The sequence below is a fragment of the Simochromis diagramma genome, unplaced genomic scaffold, assembly GCF_900408965.1.
Source record: "Simochromis diagramma unplaced genomic scaffold, fSimDia1.1 OVJJ01000583.1, whole genome shotgun sequence".
Classification (NCBI taxonomy): domain Eukaryota; kingdom Metazoa; phylum Chordata; class Actinopteri; order Cichliformes; family Cichlidae; genus Simochromis; species Simochromis diagramma.
Window position 1 is genome coordinate 147,966 of NW_024387285.1, and position 20,050 is coordinate 168,015.

The following is a 20,050-nucleotide window of genomic DNA, read 5'->3' on the forward strand; positions in this document are numbered from 1 at the left end:
AAAGCGAACGCTCTACCATTTGAGCTAATTCCCCATTGGCGGTTGAGTATTGCAGCTTCATCGTGTCATACGGAGCTTCAGCTCAGGTGGATCTAATGACAACGCCTCCCTTTCAATGTTTTCTGGGCATGTCAACTACAACAAGACCCTTTGGTGCAATCGTAACTCACACGAGGGTAAGAGGGGAGACAATCACTTTCAAACATTGATGAGGTTTGAAGCCAGCATGAACCTGATAGAACCTGAAGGGTAGTGAGCGAAGAAGTGCAAACTCCAGGCCTCGAGGGCCGGCGTCCTGCAGGTTTTAGAGATCACCCTGGGTCAACACACCTGAATCAAATGATTAGTTCATTACCAGGCCTCTGGAGAACTTCAAGACATGTTGAGGAGGTACTTTAGCCATTTGAATCCTCTATGATGGATCAAGAATAGATCTAACACCTGCAGGGTTCTGCAGGTTCTAGTGAGAGGAAAAGCTCTCACACAACAAACAAGAAAAAATATATGAGAAAGTTTCACAAGGAAAACCATTTACAAGGAGATACTAATTTGATTTCTGTCAACATGATCTGGAAATGTATGCTTAGATGTAAAGTCGCAAAACTGTTTATACTGCTCATTTCATTGAAGTTTTTGCTGACATTATTTTTTTGCTACTATAAATATAAATCCAGCAGCTTCATATTTATGTCCTCACTCACAGACAATACATTAAAGTGTGCACACATGTGATCACGTGTTCTTTATATCGATTAAAATTTAAGGACACTGTTTTCTTTCAGTCAGTTAAAAACAAGTATAATAAGAAAATATATTTTAAAAGAATAAGAAATGTTAACCTTCAGATTCTTTTATTTTTATTTGCCTGTCCTGTTTGGATGAAACAATCAAAATTATTGTCTGAAACCCAAGAAAATGCCCAACAGATTTATCCAAAAGTTGATTCTGTTCATCTGGACGTAGCGTTTTGTGGGAGAAACGTTTCGTCACTCATCCAGGTGACTTCTTCAGTCTCAGCTGACTGCAGGTTTCCCCAATTTTATAAACATTACATTTGCATAATGACTGAAACCAGCCCACTGAGGAACAATGGGCTGGGAGGTCAGTTCATTAATCATAATTATGCAAATTTTCATGACCGTCGACCAACAACCACTGACCAAAACCCACTGATCAATGGCCATAAGTACCATTCACAGAGAGTTGGGGAACACCTGCAAACAGCATTGAATCTTACAATGCTGATACAATGGTCACAACAAAAGTTTATTTTTCTTTTTTTATCCAGTGTTCATAAGAAGAAAATAATGATTTAAACTAAGTAAATATAAAATACCTCAAGAATAATGAATTACAAACTGTTTACATGAACTTTAAAAAAATGTAAATACAGTGTGTAGCAGCATTTTTACATATACAGTTTTATAAAACTATTTTCATTTTTTTCTGCTTGTGAGGGGTTTTTGCTTTTATTCTGTACTCTGTAAGTGCAGGTCCATATTTAATATGGAAAACTGTTGAACCTTGCATAATGGAAATAAACTGTTTGGTGGTAAAAGTGAAATGTTCTCGTGCTGGTGTATTTAATGCATATTCCTTTCAGTCAGGAGGCACACGAGCATATATACAGCACTTTGTTCATAAATTATGAATTATAAATATATTATTTTTAATTTTAAGATATTTTATATGTAATTTAAACTGTTTTCTATCTGTTTTCTATTTGTAGCACTTGGTCAACATTGTTGGATGTAAATTGCGTTATAAATAAAGATGCTATGCTATAAACATGTAAAATGAAAATGCTGTTTATAGTGGAATAAGAATAAGAAAAAAATATTGTTTACAGCAGTGGTAACTAATAATTTTTAGGATTGCAGGAATGACATCCAAGATCTCCGTCCAGAAGTGTGCAGCTTTAGCAGCTGGATGGTTCCGTTGTAACCGGTCTTAGAACAATAGATCAGGGGCAAATATCAAGTAAGGGTCCCCAGACTGGACCTCCATCGTACCCACAGACTACCTTTGTATAAGTAAGAGATAAAGAACTAAAGCCATGTTGGCTTGGCCATCCAACGGATTAAAGGTCTGGTGTTGAGAAACCAGGACACGGCGATGAAAAACGGGTTATTGGAACAAGAAGCCGTAAGCGTACAAAGCATAAGAATAGGGAATTTTTGGAATGATACTACACATTTAATGCCAGTGAGAGGGGCTAGAATAACATCTAAACAACTAGTAGCTCCCTATGAAATAGAGGAACTGAAAAAGGAAGGAAGGAAAACAAGGAAACAAGAACAATTTGCTGGTGTTTGTGGGGTGTATGCTAATATTTATTTTTACCAGTGCTGTCAGCATTAATCTTGTTAAAATGACGTTGACACCATAACCAATGTTAACGCGACAAATCTGAATATTTTCATCTCATGTGTGGTGAAGCAGTGCAGTAAAGAAACTGCTAATCAAAAGGTAGTATGCTACCACCCGCATGCCATACAAACACACATACAGACATCTAAAACAGATGCAATAAGAACAGGAAATGCCAAACAGAAATAAATATCAATAAATAGACATGTTACCAAAATCAGATGCAAACGCACTATTGCAAGTGAGAGTTATACTGGATTTCGGAAGTGTTAGGAGCTGAGAGTATCATGTTCATTTAAACAATACAGGAGATGCATGGATCTGGCTTTTATGCATAGTCCACATTGAAGCTGATATCGCTGCAGAGGGTACATAAAGCTGGATGCACATAGATCCCAGACCTGACAAAGTACCCAGTCTACATGTGTTTTAACCTTGTATTCTTTGCAAAGGCCAGGAGGTGATGACATCTTTGAAGCAGTTCTGAACTAAAGAAGCCTCTTGGATGAGAGGTGAAAAAAGCCTTAAAGAAAGTCATCTTTTTTTCAAGCTCTTAAGACTGTCATGACCTAGGTGACTGAGAAGCTGCACAGACTTTGGAGTCAGAGTTGAACAGCCTGCAAATTGTAGAAATCTTAATTTCTCTTTTTCCAGCTAACTTAGATTAACTCTAAGAAGATGAGTGCTCCTGTTTGCTGCAGATTATGAAGGAACCCGTGAAGGTAAAACAACAAAGTGAGATTATCCAGCCTGTCAGCCAAACAGATTCACTACTTGGTGTATTTTAAACGTAAACTCAAAGTTAAGCTTGAACATATTTGTTGACATGGATAAATTCTTGAACATGCTTCCTTGTTTATGTCTAAATTTGAGTGTTTGTGCTTGGAAACATCAAAACAAATACATTTTTACGTATATTCTGTGCTTTTCAATAAAGCGAGACACAGAAGTAAAAAAACGAATACTTTCTTTTCTTTCTTTGTTTGTACGAGAACTCTTTCAAAATGCTGCTGTCATGACCAATTTAGCCACATGAGGCTGAAGTAAGGACTACTGCTCTAATGACTCGTAACAACCCAACAAATTGATCCAGTTTCCAAGAACTGGCCCATAAATTGTTTATTTGCATGTTTAATAATCCATCAATGCTGCAGTCAAGCCCGAGCCAAAGGAAGCTACTCCAAGGTGCTCTGAACTTATCAAGATGACTGACAGCCGTCAACAAGAAACACCCTCCCCTTACTCACCCAGCCTCCCTGCTGACACACCAGCGACCGAGTGAACACATGTCCTGCTCGTTCAACACTTCCCACATGACAACCATAAATCCAGGAATAGACACGCAACAACATACACCACAAACTGTATATGGTTGCTACAGCAGCTACAAAGTCTTTCTGTGGCATCAAAAATTAATATGTCACTGCCTTTGTTTTACATTTTAAGTTCAGTGAAACAATAATTTGTTCATTTGTTTTCTTCTAAACATATTTATGAAAAGGTTTTGTGCAAAAGACAACTACATGTAACTGACATGTAGTTTTATACTCCACCATTAGGTGGCAGTCTCTGCTATATTTTGGGGGGCACTGTGTAAGTTCCACCAAATTCACAGCAATACTGGTAACAATGATAATTAATGATAACAATAATTATATAAAAACATCTACCTAAGGAGCTAAACTGGCATTCAAGCAGTGGAATAAATGAACACACACATTATTATGACTGACACAAGACTCGAGTGCTGCTCTCTGTGCAGGACAGGTATTTTCTTCTTCCTCGGTCCTCTAATGAAAGGATTAGTTTGATCAGAGCATACAAGTGTTTCTGTTTGTTCCCAAACTCTCTCAGATGATTGTTTCAGTCTTGATAAAACAACTTAAAGTACCAAGAATCATAAGATATATGAGGTGATTGACTGAAGTATTTACTTCAAATAAAAAGTACTCTTTCTTTTCTGAGTAATGATATTTATAAACTGTGTGATCGCGGCAACAGACACGAGGAAACTGTTGATCGAGTGCTGATATTGTTTCAAAGCCTGTGGTCAAATTATCATAAATACTATAGAGGACACTGGGTGCAGACGCGTATATGACTGATACTTTCAGCCAGTTTAACAAAAAAGACTGTTTTTGGAAGTAATCAATGACAAAAGACAGTGTTGATGGAGGTGAATGTGTGAAGATCGTGTCACTGAATCCTAAGGAGGAGGAGATCCTCAACATGTGAAGCTGTCAGTTGTGTATTTCTCAGGTTTGTTTGTTTCTCATGAGTGAATATTCTCTGTGTTCATTTCTTCTGAAGAAAAGCTTTTGTACAAGAAAATCTACAGCTGATCAAAAGAGTTGAAAAAAGCAGTAAAAATGTTTCTTGGGCCTCAAACTAGACTGTAACTGTAAACTCATTATATTAACGATGCTACTTTGAAAGGTACAGTTTGAAACTGCAGTACAATCAAAGAAAAAGAGAGCAAATGTGTTTTTTTATTCATGCCTCCAGCTTTATTAGAAAGTAGAAAAAGATGTTTGTTTTTTTGGTTTTCAAGCAACAGTAATGCAAAATGAAGAAAAGAAGATTTTTGTGTCTTTTTCAACAAACCTGTCCACAAGCCTCATCTTCAGTTTCAGTTGGTTGTATATGAGCTGCTGAATCTGTCTGTTTGACAGTCTGAATAATCTCTCTGTTTCATATTACAATCGTGGGTTTTGTGTGCACATAAAAATTGCTTCTCCCTGGTTTTACTGCAGCCGCACTCATCTGCAACAACCAGGAGCACTCATGTCTGGGAGTTCTTTGAATTATTTGGAAAAATGATGATTAAATACAACCATGTTTCTGTCTGGTTTGTGTGGTGAAAGATGGTAAAATTTCAAACAGTGTTTCCAATTTTGTTCACAGTAGGACTAAAATGTGGAGGGAGGTCAGTCCAACTTATCTGCCATAAGATCATGTGGTGGACTAACCAAGTGCAGAATCTATAAAAAAAAAGTATATTAAGCTGGCAGAAACTAAATTATCATAAACTGTAAGAGGAACAATGAAATGATAAACTGAATAATGGTCTACAGAGACAACACTGACAGATGTAACATCAAATCATGCTGTGGTTTCAAGACATTTAGAATAACTTCATCGTAGTTTTGATCCAGTACAGCTGTCTCCCTGAGACAAACGAGTAGACTCCAGGTTTTTTAATGATACCACAACCCCGTCCAAAAGAAGTGACTCCAACCAGCGCTCCATCGCACAACAGCGGCCCTCCTGAATCCCCCTGCAGCAAGAACAAACACATGACAGTGTCTCAGGTGTTGAGCTGAATGCACATTTACTTCAAACAAGGAAAAATACATGAATTCTTCATACGTACCTGACAGGTATCAGCGACGTTTGTACCATCTGAACCAGCACATATCATGTCATCAGTGATAACAGGGTCGTGGTTGTAATAATCACCAGAGTTGCACGTCTTCCTGTCGACCACAGTCACATTGACAGACATGAGGACGTCTGATGGTTGTTTTGTTTCGGTTCGTCCCCATCCAGCCACCAGACACGTGCAGCCAGCTGCCGGGTCTCTCACAGTGTTGCCAAACTCGAGCCACTTCACTGCCCTGGTTTCCAACACCGGTTTGTTAAGCTGATAAAAAAAAATTTAGTCTTGAAGCACCACTCATTTATTTATAATACTTTGCTTTGAAAATATAAAATATGTGTAGTGATGTGTTGAAACGTTTCTATACACACATTGAAATACACTTTATATTTTAAAAAATGAAACTAAGTTTTAGTTAAGTAAGCAAAACCCGAGTTGGCTGTAGGAGGTACAGCAGGTTATCTACTAATCGGATGGTTTGGTGTTTGATCCCTGGTCTCTCCAGTCTGCATGTCAAGATACTGAACCCACGATGCTCTCTGATGCTACGTTAGAGTGTGAGTGTGTCAGTGTTAGAAAGCACTTAAGCATAGAAAACAAGTGTAACCATGTTGTGTAACGCTCTGAGAGCTCAGGTAGAGTAGAAAGGTGCTAAATAAGAAGCAGTGCATTTACATCGTTTGTATCAGACCCTGATATATCACCTTACCTTCAGCAACATGAGGTCATTGTTGTGCTTTGCACAACAGTAGTCAGGATGAGGAAAACTTTTCTCGACGAATCGGAGTTGCTTGGAATGTTCGTTTTTCGTTCTGGAGTGGGCTCCCAGCATCACCCAGTAACTCCTGTAAAAGAAAAAACACAATCTGGTGATGAAGGTTTACATATTTAAAAGGTTAACAGCAGCTTCTAAAACAGTCATCATAGTTCCTTATTATTGTGTATTACTACATATGGCTGGGTTATAGCTGTTACTGAGCTTTGGGTGAATCTGCGTTATTTTTTCTTTTTAAGCTGAATGAAGAAATTAAAATTTACAGAAAGCACATTTCTGCTGCTCTGGCCCTGATCTCATTCTTTCAGTAACTACCCAGAGCTCGTGACCACAGGTGAGGGTAGTGACCTCTGGGTAGTTACTGAAGGAATAATAGTCTGTTGAAAATAAATACTGCATTATTTTTAAAATTGAGGAAAATAAGACCTCAGATTCTTACCCAGTGCAGTGGGCAGCTGTCAGCACCCACTGTGGATGGATTAATGTCCCTCCACACAAAGAATTAGTCACAGTTCTCACATAAGCCATGAAAGGCAGTGAGTATAGCTTGACTTCTTTCCCATTAATAATCTCAGAACCACGACCTGAAACAGAAACAAAATATCAGGACACATGAATGAAGAACAGATGAGTGAAACAAACACACTGCACCAACTGCTCTGCAACACTGAAGGAGATCAGCAGTGTGACTTTGCATTATGCTCGTTTACATGAAGATTAAAATTACCAATAGGTAAATAAATTACAGTAGAAAACATCACTCACCTGGCTGGATGATGAAGAGGAGCACACATGAGATGAGGAGACTGAAATTCTTCAGGCAGGACATTTCTTCTTCTTCCCTCTTTGATCAGACGCTGAATGCACTGAAACTCACTGTGATGCTCAGCTTTATATGTTCAGCTCAAAGGATGTGGTCTGACCGTGGAAACGAATGAGTCAGCAAAACAACACTCACTCAAACCTTCAAATATGGTCAGGAGTATCAGTAATATCTACACCCCCAACTCCCCCAACTCCACCCCCTTTCAGAACAACCATATGTATTTAATTTGTGAAATATACTGGGGTATTTATAACTGGCACTATTTGCGTCTATTAGAGCCTTTTTTTAAATATATATATTACTGTTATTAAAATATATATTTTTATACATTACAAAGTTGCATTCTGTATCTTTGTAATATCTTGTATTATTTAGTAAACTTCAGGAATGTCTTAATTCAGATCAAACTGAGGTTATTGTGCTCGGCCCTGAAAATCTTAGAAATATGGTATCTAAGCAGATTCTTACTCTGGGTGGCATTACCTTGGCCTCCAGTAACACTGTGAGGAACCTTGGAGTCATTTTTGACCAGGACATGTCCTTCAACACACATATTAAACAAATATGTAAGACTGCTTTCTTCCATTTGTGCAACATCTCTAAAGTTAATAATGGATTGCATTTATATAGCACTTTTCAGGACCCCTCAAAGCGCTTTACAATACCACTATTCATCTACTCTCACATTCATACACTGGTGGAGGCAGCTACAGTTGCAGCCACAGCTGCCCTGGGGCAGACTGACAGAGGCTAGGCTGCCATACTGCACCATCGGCCCCTCTGGCCATCACCAGTAGGCGGTAGGTGAAGTGTCTTGCCCAAGGACACAACGACCGAGACTGTCCGAGCCGGGGCTTGAACCGGCAACCTTCCGATTACAAGACGAACACCAAACTCTTGAGTCACGATCGCCCTGTTAGAAATATCCTGTCTAGGGATGGGTATCATTTAGGTTTTATCCGATACCGGTGCCAAACCGGTACTTTTGAAACTGTGCCGGTGCTTAAAGAATGGAGAACACAAAATTGGTCCAAAAACCTCTCATGTTCAGCTGTTTTTTTGTAAAAAGATAACAATGTTAGCCTTTTCTGCAGCTATGGGGCATATATGGCATCACTCTTGGCTGGAAGCAGTGCTTAAACAATGGAAAAAACACAAGCTTTGTCCAAAAACCTCTCATGTTCAGCTGTTTTCCACTTTTTCTTTGGTCATTTTAGCCTTTTTGGCCAGGGTGAAGGGAGTACCTGCCATCAAACAAGAAGACAGCTGCATGTAGCTATGATGATGTTTGCTAGTTCACCTTACCTGCATTAATGTAATAACGTGGTTAGCCTACTCAACATAAATTACACATGAACAACATTAAGCTACTCACGCAGAGAAGAACGGCTGCTGCTGCATCATCATCCTCATCATTTCTGCTACACTGGCAGGGCTAGGGGCCAGGACTCTACTCTTCGGGTTCTTGGGGGATGTTGCAAACTCCAGGGTCCGATAACAGGCACCACACCCGCAGTAGATGTGCTCGGTGTGAGGTCTCGCAGCAAGCTATCAAATACAGCGCATTTCTCGGCTTTAAAAAAAAAAACGCTATGCGTCGCCGGGTGTTTCATCGGATTTGAGGTGTTACTTCCTTTGACAGTATCACAGTATCAGCTTAAAGCACTTGTTGCTGCTGAGTTTGCATCTTTTGCTGTGAAGTACAGCCAGACTTTTGACCGCTTCGCCTTGGGCATTTTTAGTCTGTAGCTCTGCTCTAAAAGAACGTACGTACCTGGACCCGCCTACTATCCTCGGAAACGTAAAATGATTGGCTAGAATCTAAAGTGTGTCACAGCTCAAGAAAAAAAAGCAACAAAAAAAGCACCGAAATGTGCGCTGCTTGGCACCGGATACCAGTACCCATCCCTAATCCTGTCTCAGAGTGACGCTGAAAAACTAGTTCATGCATTTATTACTTCCAGGCTGGACGGCTGTAATTCATTATTATCAGGAAGTCCTAAAAACTCCCTGAAAAGCCTTCAGTTAATCCAAAATGCTGCAGCAAGAGTCCTGACAGGGACTAGAAAGAGAGAGCAGATTTGGATTCAGGAGACAGACACCTGTCCGTGAATTGCTACCTTATCATGGTGGAGGGGTTTGTGTGTCCCAGGAATCCCAGGGGCTATGTTGTCTGGGGGCTTTTGCCCCCTGGTAGGGTCTCCCATGGCAAATTGGTCCTGGGTGAGGGACCAGACAAAGAGCGATTCAGAAGACCCTTATGAAGAGAACATCAAGGGAACAGTTTACCCTGCCCGGGATAGGGTTACCAGGGCCCCAAAACGTTCATTCTCCGGTTCCAATACCTTCTTGTTTTTGCTTTGCCGCACAAAAAAGGAATGTACAAAACAAAAGGAGAACAATGCCGGTCCGTACAAAGACAGACTCGACGAAAAGACAAAGAAAAGATACGAGGAAAAATCAAAGGAGTGAAAGGGTCAGACCCTTACGAGCACACAGACGTTAGCGTGCTGCCCAACTTTCACAACGCTCATATTTATAATTACACGGTTCTTGGAGTGAGTGCATACACTCGTGAAGTTTAGTAACTTCAGGTCACTGCAACAAGCCCAGGTACAGTTTACCGACGGTTGGGTGCAGGACCTTGAAATGCACCGTGTAGAACGAAAGACCATCGTACGAACAAAGGTAAGTTTACCAGTCTCACAAATCGTCTTCATAAATACACATCCGTTAACCGTTTATTAATAGGATCTTTGAGCTCAACGGTAATTAATTAGTAGTGGAAATAATTTCTGGTTCATTACAGAAATGTAGCAGTGACAATAATACTGTATGCTGTAATCGCACTGGACAATTAGTGATACAAAACAACTGTTTTATCCTGTGAATAAAAGTACATGTTTTTGTCAGTGTACCATAATAACAGAAGCGAAACGCAATATTGTGTCAGGACAATTCACTATTTATGCACAATAAACAAAGGAGCATAGCGCGACAATTTCTGTTCAGCGCCAGACTTGCTTGTAACCTATATCACCAATTATGTTAAGAAAAATGACGTATTAACTACTACAAAACTCTGACCTTTGTGGGAATGCTTGGAGCAGACTAACCTGTGAGCTCGAGTGTTCTGAGACGTTATATTTGGTATATCCAGACCATCCGTCGGCTCTTACTTCGGAAACATGGCTTAAAAAATTTCTCTTCAACGACGTAATCCGATAAAAAAACGATCTCTTTACCCGTCGGCTTCCCGTGGCTGTCATGCGACCGGCTATTGCAGTTAATAATACAACAGCTTCTTGACATTTTTTGGGTTTCTTTTTATCGCTGTGTGACTGAGTTCAATTGAAAGCCTGCGTGTGCTAGTACCTCTTGCCACGAGTTCCCAGAATCCTTTGCGGGTTTACCTCTGAATGACGTCACATTTTCAATCTTTATCCTGGTGGGCCGGTCTCTAGTCAAAATGCCCGGGCCGATTTTTTGTCCCAGTCCAGCCTTGGCTTCACATAAACACAAAGTGCAGTCAAATGGGTCAGTTTATGTTGAATCCCCATTGTTTGTGTCTGTGGAGGTTCTCAGGTCATCGTAGTCTAAGGAGATTGGAAAGAAAAGCATCTGGACTTGTTTAAGTTGCTTGAAGATGTTTCACCTTTCATCTGAGAAGCTTCTTTAGTTCCGAATCCCCATTAATATAATTGAGAAAGGCCCCAGATTTTGGCAAACTTAAAGTGAGTGTAAGCCAGACGATAACGAACCTCTTCAATATACAAACATGCAATAATCTCACATAACCAAACACTAAACAAAGGAGGTGAAACATTTTTTCTAAACAGTGTCGCTGTGGCTTTTAAAGCCCAAAAACATGCTGTGGCAAAAACTGGTCCAACCCAAGGATCGGGTCCCCCGACACAAAGAGAGTAACATAGTGTACGCTGTGAAGTACTAGGAGGATTGCCAGGATTCATACATCGGGGAGACCACACACCCTCTGGCAAAGAGGATGGCACAACACAGCAGAACTACCTCGTCAGGCCAGGACTCAATCAATCATTCAATCAATCAATGATGAGGATGTACACATCCAGGACAGGGAGGAACGCTGGTTTGAGCGCGGAGTCAAGGAGGCCATTTATGTGAACAGGGAAAGACCATCTCTGAATGGAGGAGGGGGCCTAAGGGTCCATCTGTCAGCATCGTACAATGCTGTGATTGCAGCCATTCCCCAACTCTCTGTACTGTGTTGGAATTTCTTCCATTATTTGTTGGTCACATTGCTTTATTGTATAAGGCGTAATTATTGAGTGAGCACAGTCAGTTCCTCATATGTGGAAAATAAATAAATGAAAACCTACTTATATAATCTGGGCTTTTTTTGTCTTTTGTTTGCATATTTGTTATTATTATTATTTACTTTATGTATTTTTAAAAAATATATATTTTAATGTATTTTTGAAATGTTTTTAATTTGGTAAAGTCACATAACTTGCTCATGTTTAGTTGACATTGATCAGCTCTTTTTATTAAACTGTGTTGCTCCACACATGTCAGGGAGCTGGGTCTGAGGGACCCAGGGCTCAGGAATAGTTTCTGGACTTGTGTATTTTTGGTGCTGCTGTCCCTCGGTGCATGTGTGTGTTTGAGCACCAGTTTACAGGCATCTTCAGGGGACAGTGTGCAAGGAGTATCATGGGAGCGGAGACATGGAGCACGAGCACTGGGAAGAAGACACGGAACGGCAATCGGGGTGCAGGAGGATTCTTTGTTGTGCAATTATTTACGACTGTGGTGGGGCGTGGTCTGCGGTGCTGTGCAGGTAGGGCGAGTTAAAACACGGGGACTCAGGGGTTGGTGCGTGTTGTGGTGAGAAGTGCTCAATAAAATGGCTCAAAACCATGATCCTTGGACCCGTCGTGCCTTAATTCCACCACAACGACACTGTAAACAAACACACTGTCTGCTTCCAAGAGTCCAGCATTTGGGTCCTCTTTCCCCACAACCCCATGGTCTGCCAGCGCAGACTGTGCAGACTGTGACAACACATGAGATAAAAATACTTTTCTCAGCAGAACATTTCTTCTTATCTCTCTTTTATCAGGTTCTTAAAAGCACCGAGCATTTTCTGTTGAGCTCACAGGATGTGATCCAACCATGAGTCAGCAAAAATAGAGACGTGAACTGATGGCTGATTGTGTTTTAACACCTGTGGTTTATGTGCAGCTCACAGTGCCGCTGGGTGTTGTTTGACACTTTTGGCAACACATCATAGAGCCTTGGTCACCAACAGGCGGGCTGCAGTTCAGATCTGAACTCAGATGTTTGATGTTTCTAATTTATTCTCACCACCTTCATTGTGAAAATTAATAATAATTATTGCTAAACTGTACTTTCTTTATTTGACATTTGCAGACACTGATACCACTGTTAGGCTACTTCAATATAAATCTTGTATTGAATTATAATGTATGTGGAACTTTATGATCTTCTGAAACCTAACCGGCATTTGTGTGTGGAAGCAAAGAAAGACTTTCATTGCACAGAGAAATGCTTTTTCTTCTTGTACATATGACATGAAACACTTTGAATCTTGACTCTTTGTTTAAGGATATTCTCTCTAACTGGACCTCTTTACATTTGAATTGATTATCCTTATCATTGAGTCCATTGACTTCAGCTGAAATAAAGTTGCCAGGCCCACATCTGTGGGTCCTGCTGACCACAGAGTGTCAGGAAGAGTCACAAGTGCGGCCACTGCATCAGCATGGTCTGTTCTTTCTCTTCCGGCAGGCAGAGGGACCCACCACAGGAGTGACTCAGCCTCAATCAATGGCAGCTACACCAGAGGTGACCCGGTCTCAGCCAGTAGCTGGGACATCACAAGGCAGCATAACTACACCGAGTGTGACTTTGCTTCCTCTTTTGCATTTCAGCCCAGAAGGAGCTCTGGAAGAAGCTCAACCTGAGGCTCCTAGGAGTGCAGAACGGGTCAGCCAGGATTCATGGACTTCTCTATCAGTTTCTCCAGCACTCGTCTGGCACAAGGAATGAGACAACAACCTGTAACCAATATTCCCATGAAAGTAACAAGAGAAAACATGGCAGACATAAACACACCCAAACACAGATGTCACCCAGTTCTCCGGCGCATTATTGACTCCCGAATGTTCATGCATAGTTTTGGACAACGTTTTCAAACCCTCCAGAGCCCTGGTTACAGAGCCATCTGGAGCAGTGTTGTTGGGAATGAAAGTACAACACATGTCACCAAACATGGCACATACACATCAATGTGCGCGTGTCATGTTGTGGTATAGCTTTTACCTTACTCCCTATAGGCATCAGTGGTGCCTCTAACCGCACCATAGCACATGTCCCCACACTCCCCAAAGGGTGTGATGTCCACAGTAATAATACAACCCACTTCTCGCCCATGTACCTATTATGGTGTTTGTGTCACTTCCATTATTTGTGGTCCTTCCCATGAGTGTCGTGACACCAGCTTGGGTCAATTTATCCCAGAGTGTATTTCACACTGTCCGTTGAGAATTTAAAGCATGTGTAATTATTTTGTTTGGGTATAAATGATCCTACCTGTGTGCGCTTGTCAATTGGTGGATATAAACTTGACAGTGTGGTGCACTCTCCTGTGGACACAGCTTCTCTAGTCAGCCTCAACATACAATTATAACCTGAGGTCACATTTATCATAAATAATATTAACTATGTTGTTCTAAACTTTAAATAAAGAAGGCTGCTGGAATAATAATGAGATAAACAAAGACACAGAGTTGATGGAGATGCTGAAATCATGACTCTATGGATGTGCTGGATGTCAGAGATCCTCTGAAACAATGAAAGAAAGAGAGGAGGACGGAAATGTGTCTTTTTATTCATGCCTTCAGCTTTATTAGAAAGTTAGAGAAATATCATTGTTGGTTTTTAAGCACAAATAATTGGAATGAGAAATGAACAAATGAGAAAGCGTGCAGAAATAAGAAAGAATATAATACAGGAGGTGGTGAATCTCTCTGATTGAAGAGAGCAAAATGAAAATAAATCCTGCAAAATCCTGCAGCAGGAATTTGCAGCTTGTATCAGGAAGCTGATACCCCCCCCAGATGGTTTGGGGTCCAGATAATGTTTGTGCCACATTGTACCTGCTTTAAGTTCCTTCAATGGCAGTAATGGACTAACCAACAGAGGGCTGCTATCATACTGTATATGTGCAGAGTGTGTAACAATTATAGCAAAGCAGAAGCTAAAATATAATGAAATGTAAGAGAAACACTAAAATGATCAAATGCAGAATGGTCTACAGACACAGCACTGACAGATTTACCGTAAACCATCAAAGGTTCTCATCTTGCTCGTGCAGCCTGACGCCTGTGCTTTCATGACATTTAGAATGATTTCATTGTCTTCTTGATCCACTTTAGTTGTTTCCTTGAGACAAACGAGTAGACTCCAGGTTTTTTAATGATACCACAACCCCGTCCAAAAGAAGTGACTCCAACCAGCGCTCCATCGCACAACAGCGGCCCTCCTGAATCCCCCTGCAGCAAGAACAAACACATGACAGTGTTTCAGGTGTTGAGCTGAATGAACATTTACTTCAAACAAGGAAAAATACATGTATTCTTCATACGTACCTGACAGGTATCAGCGACGTTTGTACCATCTGAACCAGCACATATCATGTGTTTGGTGATCTCAGGTCTGTGGTTGTAATAATCACGAGAGTTGCACTTCTGCCTGCCGACCACAGTCACATTGACAGACATGAGGACGTCTGATGGTCGTTTTGTTTCGGTTTTTCCCCATCCAGCCACCAGACACCTGCTGCCAGCTGCCGGGTCTCTCACAGTGTTGCCAAACTTGAGCCACTTCACTGCCCTGGTCCGAGTCACTGGTTCCTGAAGCTAAAAAAAGAAACACTGAGTGACACTGATGTAGTAACTTTACAGAGTTGGTCTTTAAGCTAATATTTATGCAGCACTGTGCTAAAGTCTTGAACCGTCATCTATTTGCATGTTTTACTTTGAAAATGGGAAATATGTGCAGTATTATTGAAACGTAGACATACACAGACATACGTCATGTAAGGTAAAAACAAATGCATTAATCCTGTTGCATTTTTACTTGACTTGTTTTTGGGCATTAGTTTACCACCTTACCTTCACCAACATGAGGTCGTTGCCCTTGGTTACATTGGTATAGTTGGGATGTGGAAAAAGTTTCTCAACCTCTCGGATCTGCTTTGAATCTTTTTCCTTTTTCTTGATGGAGTGCGCTCCCAGGACCACCTTATACATACTGTCAAAGAAAAGTTACACATTTAGAGGGTTAACAGATCAGGAGTTTCTATAAGAATAATCATATTAATGCTATTAGTGTATATATTAATACATTTGGCTGCGTAATGGCTGTTACTAAGTCTCTGATGATCATGAGAGACTTAGCAACATCGTAGCATCGTATTTCCTCCAGCTGAAATACAAACTTCAACAATATAAAATATTATAAATCAAGAATAAGAAAAAAATAAGAATTTCAGACATTTCATGGAGACAAACTTTGAGTGGTTTCCACAAACACATTCACCTGTTTGGTTTCTGTCTATAAAGTAAGAAAACAAGAATATAAGATGAGGAAAGACATGTAAATATAGCAACGTTGCTAAAGTTTGTCTTTTGGACCCTTCGCAGAGTAAACGGTACTGCACTTCATCCTAAACCCGTATGTTAGTAGAGTGAGTGTATGGACATTACAATTTATCACAATTAAAAAAGGAGACAATGTTTCACACGTTCTGTAAAAAATAAATAATGCAATTTTTCTTTTAGAAAAAAATAAGAAAAAATTAAAAGTTCATGTTCCTACCGAGTGCAGTGGGCAGCCGTCAGCACCCACTGTGGATGGATCAATGTCCCTCCACACGCAGACCGTTTACTTCTTAAATAAGCCATGAAAGGCAGCGAGTGCGGCTCGACTTCTTTCCCTTGAATGATCTCAGAACCGTGACCTGAAACAAAAAGAAAATATCCAAAAACATAAATCAGCACATGATCAAGTCAAGAACAGATGAGTGGAAAAACACTCTGCACCAAGATATCAGCAATGTGTTCTTTGTTGTTTACATAACACAATTATTCATTAATTCATTAAAGCCCAATAGAAACGTTACTCACCTGGCTGTGTGATGAAGAGGAGCACGCACGAGAGGAAAAGACCGAAACTCCTCAGGCAGAACATTTTTCCTGGCTGTGGTAGATCAGATGTTGAATGCAGTGAAACCCGCTGTGATGAATCACACACAAAACTGAGGAGTGCTGATGTTGTTCTAATGCCTGTGGTCAGACTGGTCATAAGTGATGACCTTAAGCTCTTTTTATATCGTGCATTATCTCACATCAAAACTTGGTGCAACACTTTGAGCAACACGTATGAATGTTTCTAGCAACAGCTCACAGTTTCAGTGGGTGTGTCCACACTGTCAGTTACACTCATGAGTGTTTCTAAATGTCCCATTTTAATTAGAATATTTATGAAAGTAAATGATCTGAAAGGACAGAGCGCACAAACTACAGACCAATACTTCAGAATACAATAACTGAACTCTATTTCCCTCAATCAGCCACACTAATTATTTGATCCTCTGCTGAAACTGATTACAGATTACTCATTAAGTGTATGAAGCACACCGATCCACCGAATCAATTCACTCCATGCTCACCTCCTACCACCGTGGGTAAGACCGAAGGACATCAGGGACACGACTGAAGACGTACACAAGGCTGGGATAGACAACAAGATCATCAGCGATAAGCTTGGTGAGAAGGTGACAAGTGTTGGTGTGATTATTCAGAAATGGAGAAATGTCACTTCCTCAGTCTCTCTATGAACCCGATTACAAGCAAAGACTCTTCAAACGCACCACAGCAGCTTCTAGCTTCTCCTTTTCTCCCTGCAGACGCTCCGGGTGTATTCCTACAAACTGTGTTCCTGCCAGCAGCTCACCTTCACTCAGAGAAACCATCACTGCTTTTAATACAACTGCAGTCAGCTGGAGTCTGCTCTGAGTTCACTTCAAGCTTAAACATTGTGAGTTTAGTCTCTGTAATAAAAGAATTTACCAAATATGAAATAAAGTTGTTCTTAAATTAAAGGCATAAACATTAAAATCTGACTCTGTGTGAGAGAGAGATGGATGGATACACCCCTAAGTAAAAAAGGTCCACTCTCTCATGCTGTTATGTCAGAGGGAGTCACTTGGGAAGGCAGTGTAGTAACAGCCATTTCATTTGACGTAAAGTGGTAGAATGATACAGAATGAAGGACTTGTGAGGAGCCTGCATGGCTGCAGTACACTGCAAAAATCGTAGACACATTTGTGTGGCAGCAGTATGGAAAACAGTCTGTTTCATTGGAAGCAGACGTGTTTGAGGTACATGTAGTGATCAGAACCAAACACATAGTTCAGAATTTAGAGCCTTTATGTTGACACCATTACAGTTGTATCTTTCACTGTCTGAGGCAGATCGTGGGGAAATGGGGAAGCAGGACCCAAATGCTGGACTCTTGGATGCAGACAGTGCGTTTATTTACAGTGCAGTAAATAATTACACAATAAAGAGTCCCTGTGCATCCCGATTTCCGTTCATTGCCTTCCTCCCAATGCTCGTGCTCCGCGTCTCCCCTCCCGTGATTCTCGTGCCCTCTCGTTCCCCCACTCCTGCTGGAAAAGCCACAGAAGCAGCCGTTAGCACTCACTTCAATACCAACACACTAACACGCACTGGAAAAACTGAAAACGCTAACGGGTAATCACGCAATAATCCAGTGTCGAGCAGCACTCAGCCGCACTGCTACGTAGCTCCCCTGACAATCCTGATCAGCTGGAGGTGTGTGTGTTCCTCCTCCTCGGGTGTGGCCAGCCTCCCAACGGGACACACCCACTAGGCCTGGTGGTCCAGGAAAACCAGGACATCACACACATGCACAATACAAAGGGAAACCACACACAAGCACCACACATAATCACGGTACACGCAACAGCATATAAATAAGTTCAAAACTGCTCACAGACCCTGGGTCCCCACACCCAGGTCCCTGACAGCAACATGCAAGAAGCTTTTTTGTTTTCATGATCATCACTGTTCAATTAAATTAGGCAGTAAAATCTGAACTAAACATACTAATATTTGCAGCTACAAACACACACTGATCATGACTCATTGATTGACTGATTGTTTGAAACACATGCACCCTCACGTACCCAGGTCATGATGTTAAAACACACTTCATGATATTTATTTGAATATCATTTCTATGCTTTGGCTCTCTGCAGATGATCCAGAGGTCTGCAGACTCTTGAGTTTCACTTGACGAGCAGCTCTTTGGTGCACTGCATCACACTCTGTGTGCTCTCTTCACTGGACATTTGCAGCCTGGATGTCTTCAATGGCCTCAGTTAGATCACCAGTTATGTTTTGTAGAGCTGTACTCATGAATCCTTCTTTACATCTTTGTTAGTTTGTTTCCTCGACACATTTAAACAAAGCTACTGAGTCAGAGTGGAGTGTCACCGTCTCCTCTAACAGACTGTGTGCACGTAGCAGGCTGGTTTTGTCGCTGTAGATCATCCTGGACTGTTTGTCTTCCTGTGTGCTATTTAGACCGTGTTAAAGTTAAAACTGCTCATGTGACAGGATGTGAGTTAGAGTGCCGTTCCTTTTAAAGTTTGGAACATGCAAACAGCCATGAGGGACTCCTTCATTAAACTTTTGCCTAGCAACCTGGACTGAAGCTTACAGCGGGACTAAGGGACCCAAACAGGAAGCTAGAAGTTTTGCTGCAGCCTGATAAATAAAGGCCCATAAACAGGTGACAAACAACAAACCGGTTGGACTGTGTACAAAACTGAAAGCTGTGAATAATGATAACATCACCTAACATGTCACGGTCCTGGGTCTTTGACCAGAAGTTTGATTTTTTTAAATGTATTATTTATTCTTTTGGATGATTTACTTTCACTCTGTGGTATTTAGTGTTGAGTATGATAGTCTAGTCCAGGGCCGGTGTCCTGCAGGTTTTAGATCTCACCCTGGGTCAACACACCTGAATCACATGATTAGTTCATTACCAGGCGTCTGGAGAACTTCAAGACATGTTGTGTGTTGGTTTCTTTTCTCTCGTCCTGTGTGCATTGTGTCTCTTTGCTCTGTAATTAGTTCCAGTTGTCTTCCCACCTGTTAGTCATGGTCTCGTTAGCTGCCGTGTCCTCGGTTTTCTCTGTTCCTTGTTGCGTCATCTCAGCTGGCTGTGTGTTCAGTTTTCTCCTTGCCTGACTTTTTGTATTTCCTGTAACAGCAATGAGGCTTCATTTAATTTGTCTTTGGTTCCTACTCTGCCTGCACACAGTGCACCATGACACAACAGGCTAAAGTCAATGCATAAAGCATTATCAGCAAAGTGATCACATTCATATGCAGGGTCAATCATACAGTTAGAACCGATGGACAGTTTAATGCCTCGAACAGGTTATTGCTCAACAAGCCAGATCTGTCATTGTCGCTCTGCACGAGTGTTATTGTCCTCGTTCTGTTTTTGTTCTCCTCAGAGGTTACAGTTACCGTACACTGGATCGCTCCTTGTGTCTGTATCACTGTGAAACTCAGCTTAGATTATTGTCATTTTC

General features: G+C 41.0%; 2 protein-coding genes across 2 annotated transcripts; both read right to left on the minus strand.

The window, feature by feature from the left end:
- Nucleotides 1-4,851: 4,851 nt before the first annotated feature.
- Nucleotides 4,852-7,499, minus strand: LOC120716131 (granzyme K-like). Its single transcript, XM_040003515.1, has 5 exons — nt 7,290-7,499; nt 6,964-7,108; nt 6,459-6,594; nt 5,744-6,013; nt 4,852-5,647 (listed from the first exon to the last, which is right to left on the minus strand). Exons 1-5 carry the CDS (start codon nt 7,351-7,353, stop codon nt 5,495-5,497), a joined length of 768 nt encoding a protein of 255 aa, XP_039859449.1. The 5' UTR covers nt 7,354-7,499; the 3' UTR covers nt 4,852-5,494.
- Nucleotides 7,500-14,232: 6,733 nt separating this feature from the next.
- On the minus strand, nt 14,233-16,730 carry LOC120716129 (granzyme K-like). The gene is made up of 5 exons (XM_040003512.1): nt 16,542-16,730; nt 16,234-16,375; nt 15,528-15,666; nt 15,003-15,272; nt 14,233-14,906 (listed from the first exon to the last, which is right to left on the minus strand). The coding sequence occupies exons 1-5, from the start codon at nt 16,717-16,719 to the stop codon at nt 14,754-14,756; spliced, it is 882 nt and encodes a 293-aa protein (XP_039859446.1). The 5' UTR covers nt 16,720-16,730; the 3' UTR covers nt 14,233-14,753.
- Between the last annotated feature and the right edge of the window lie 3,320 nt (nt 16,731-20,050).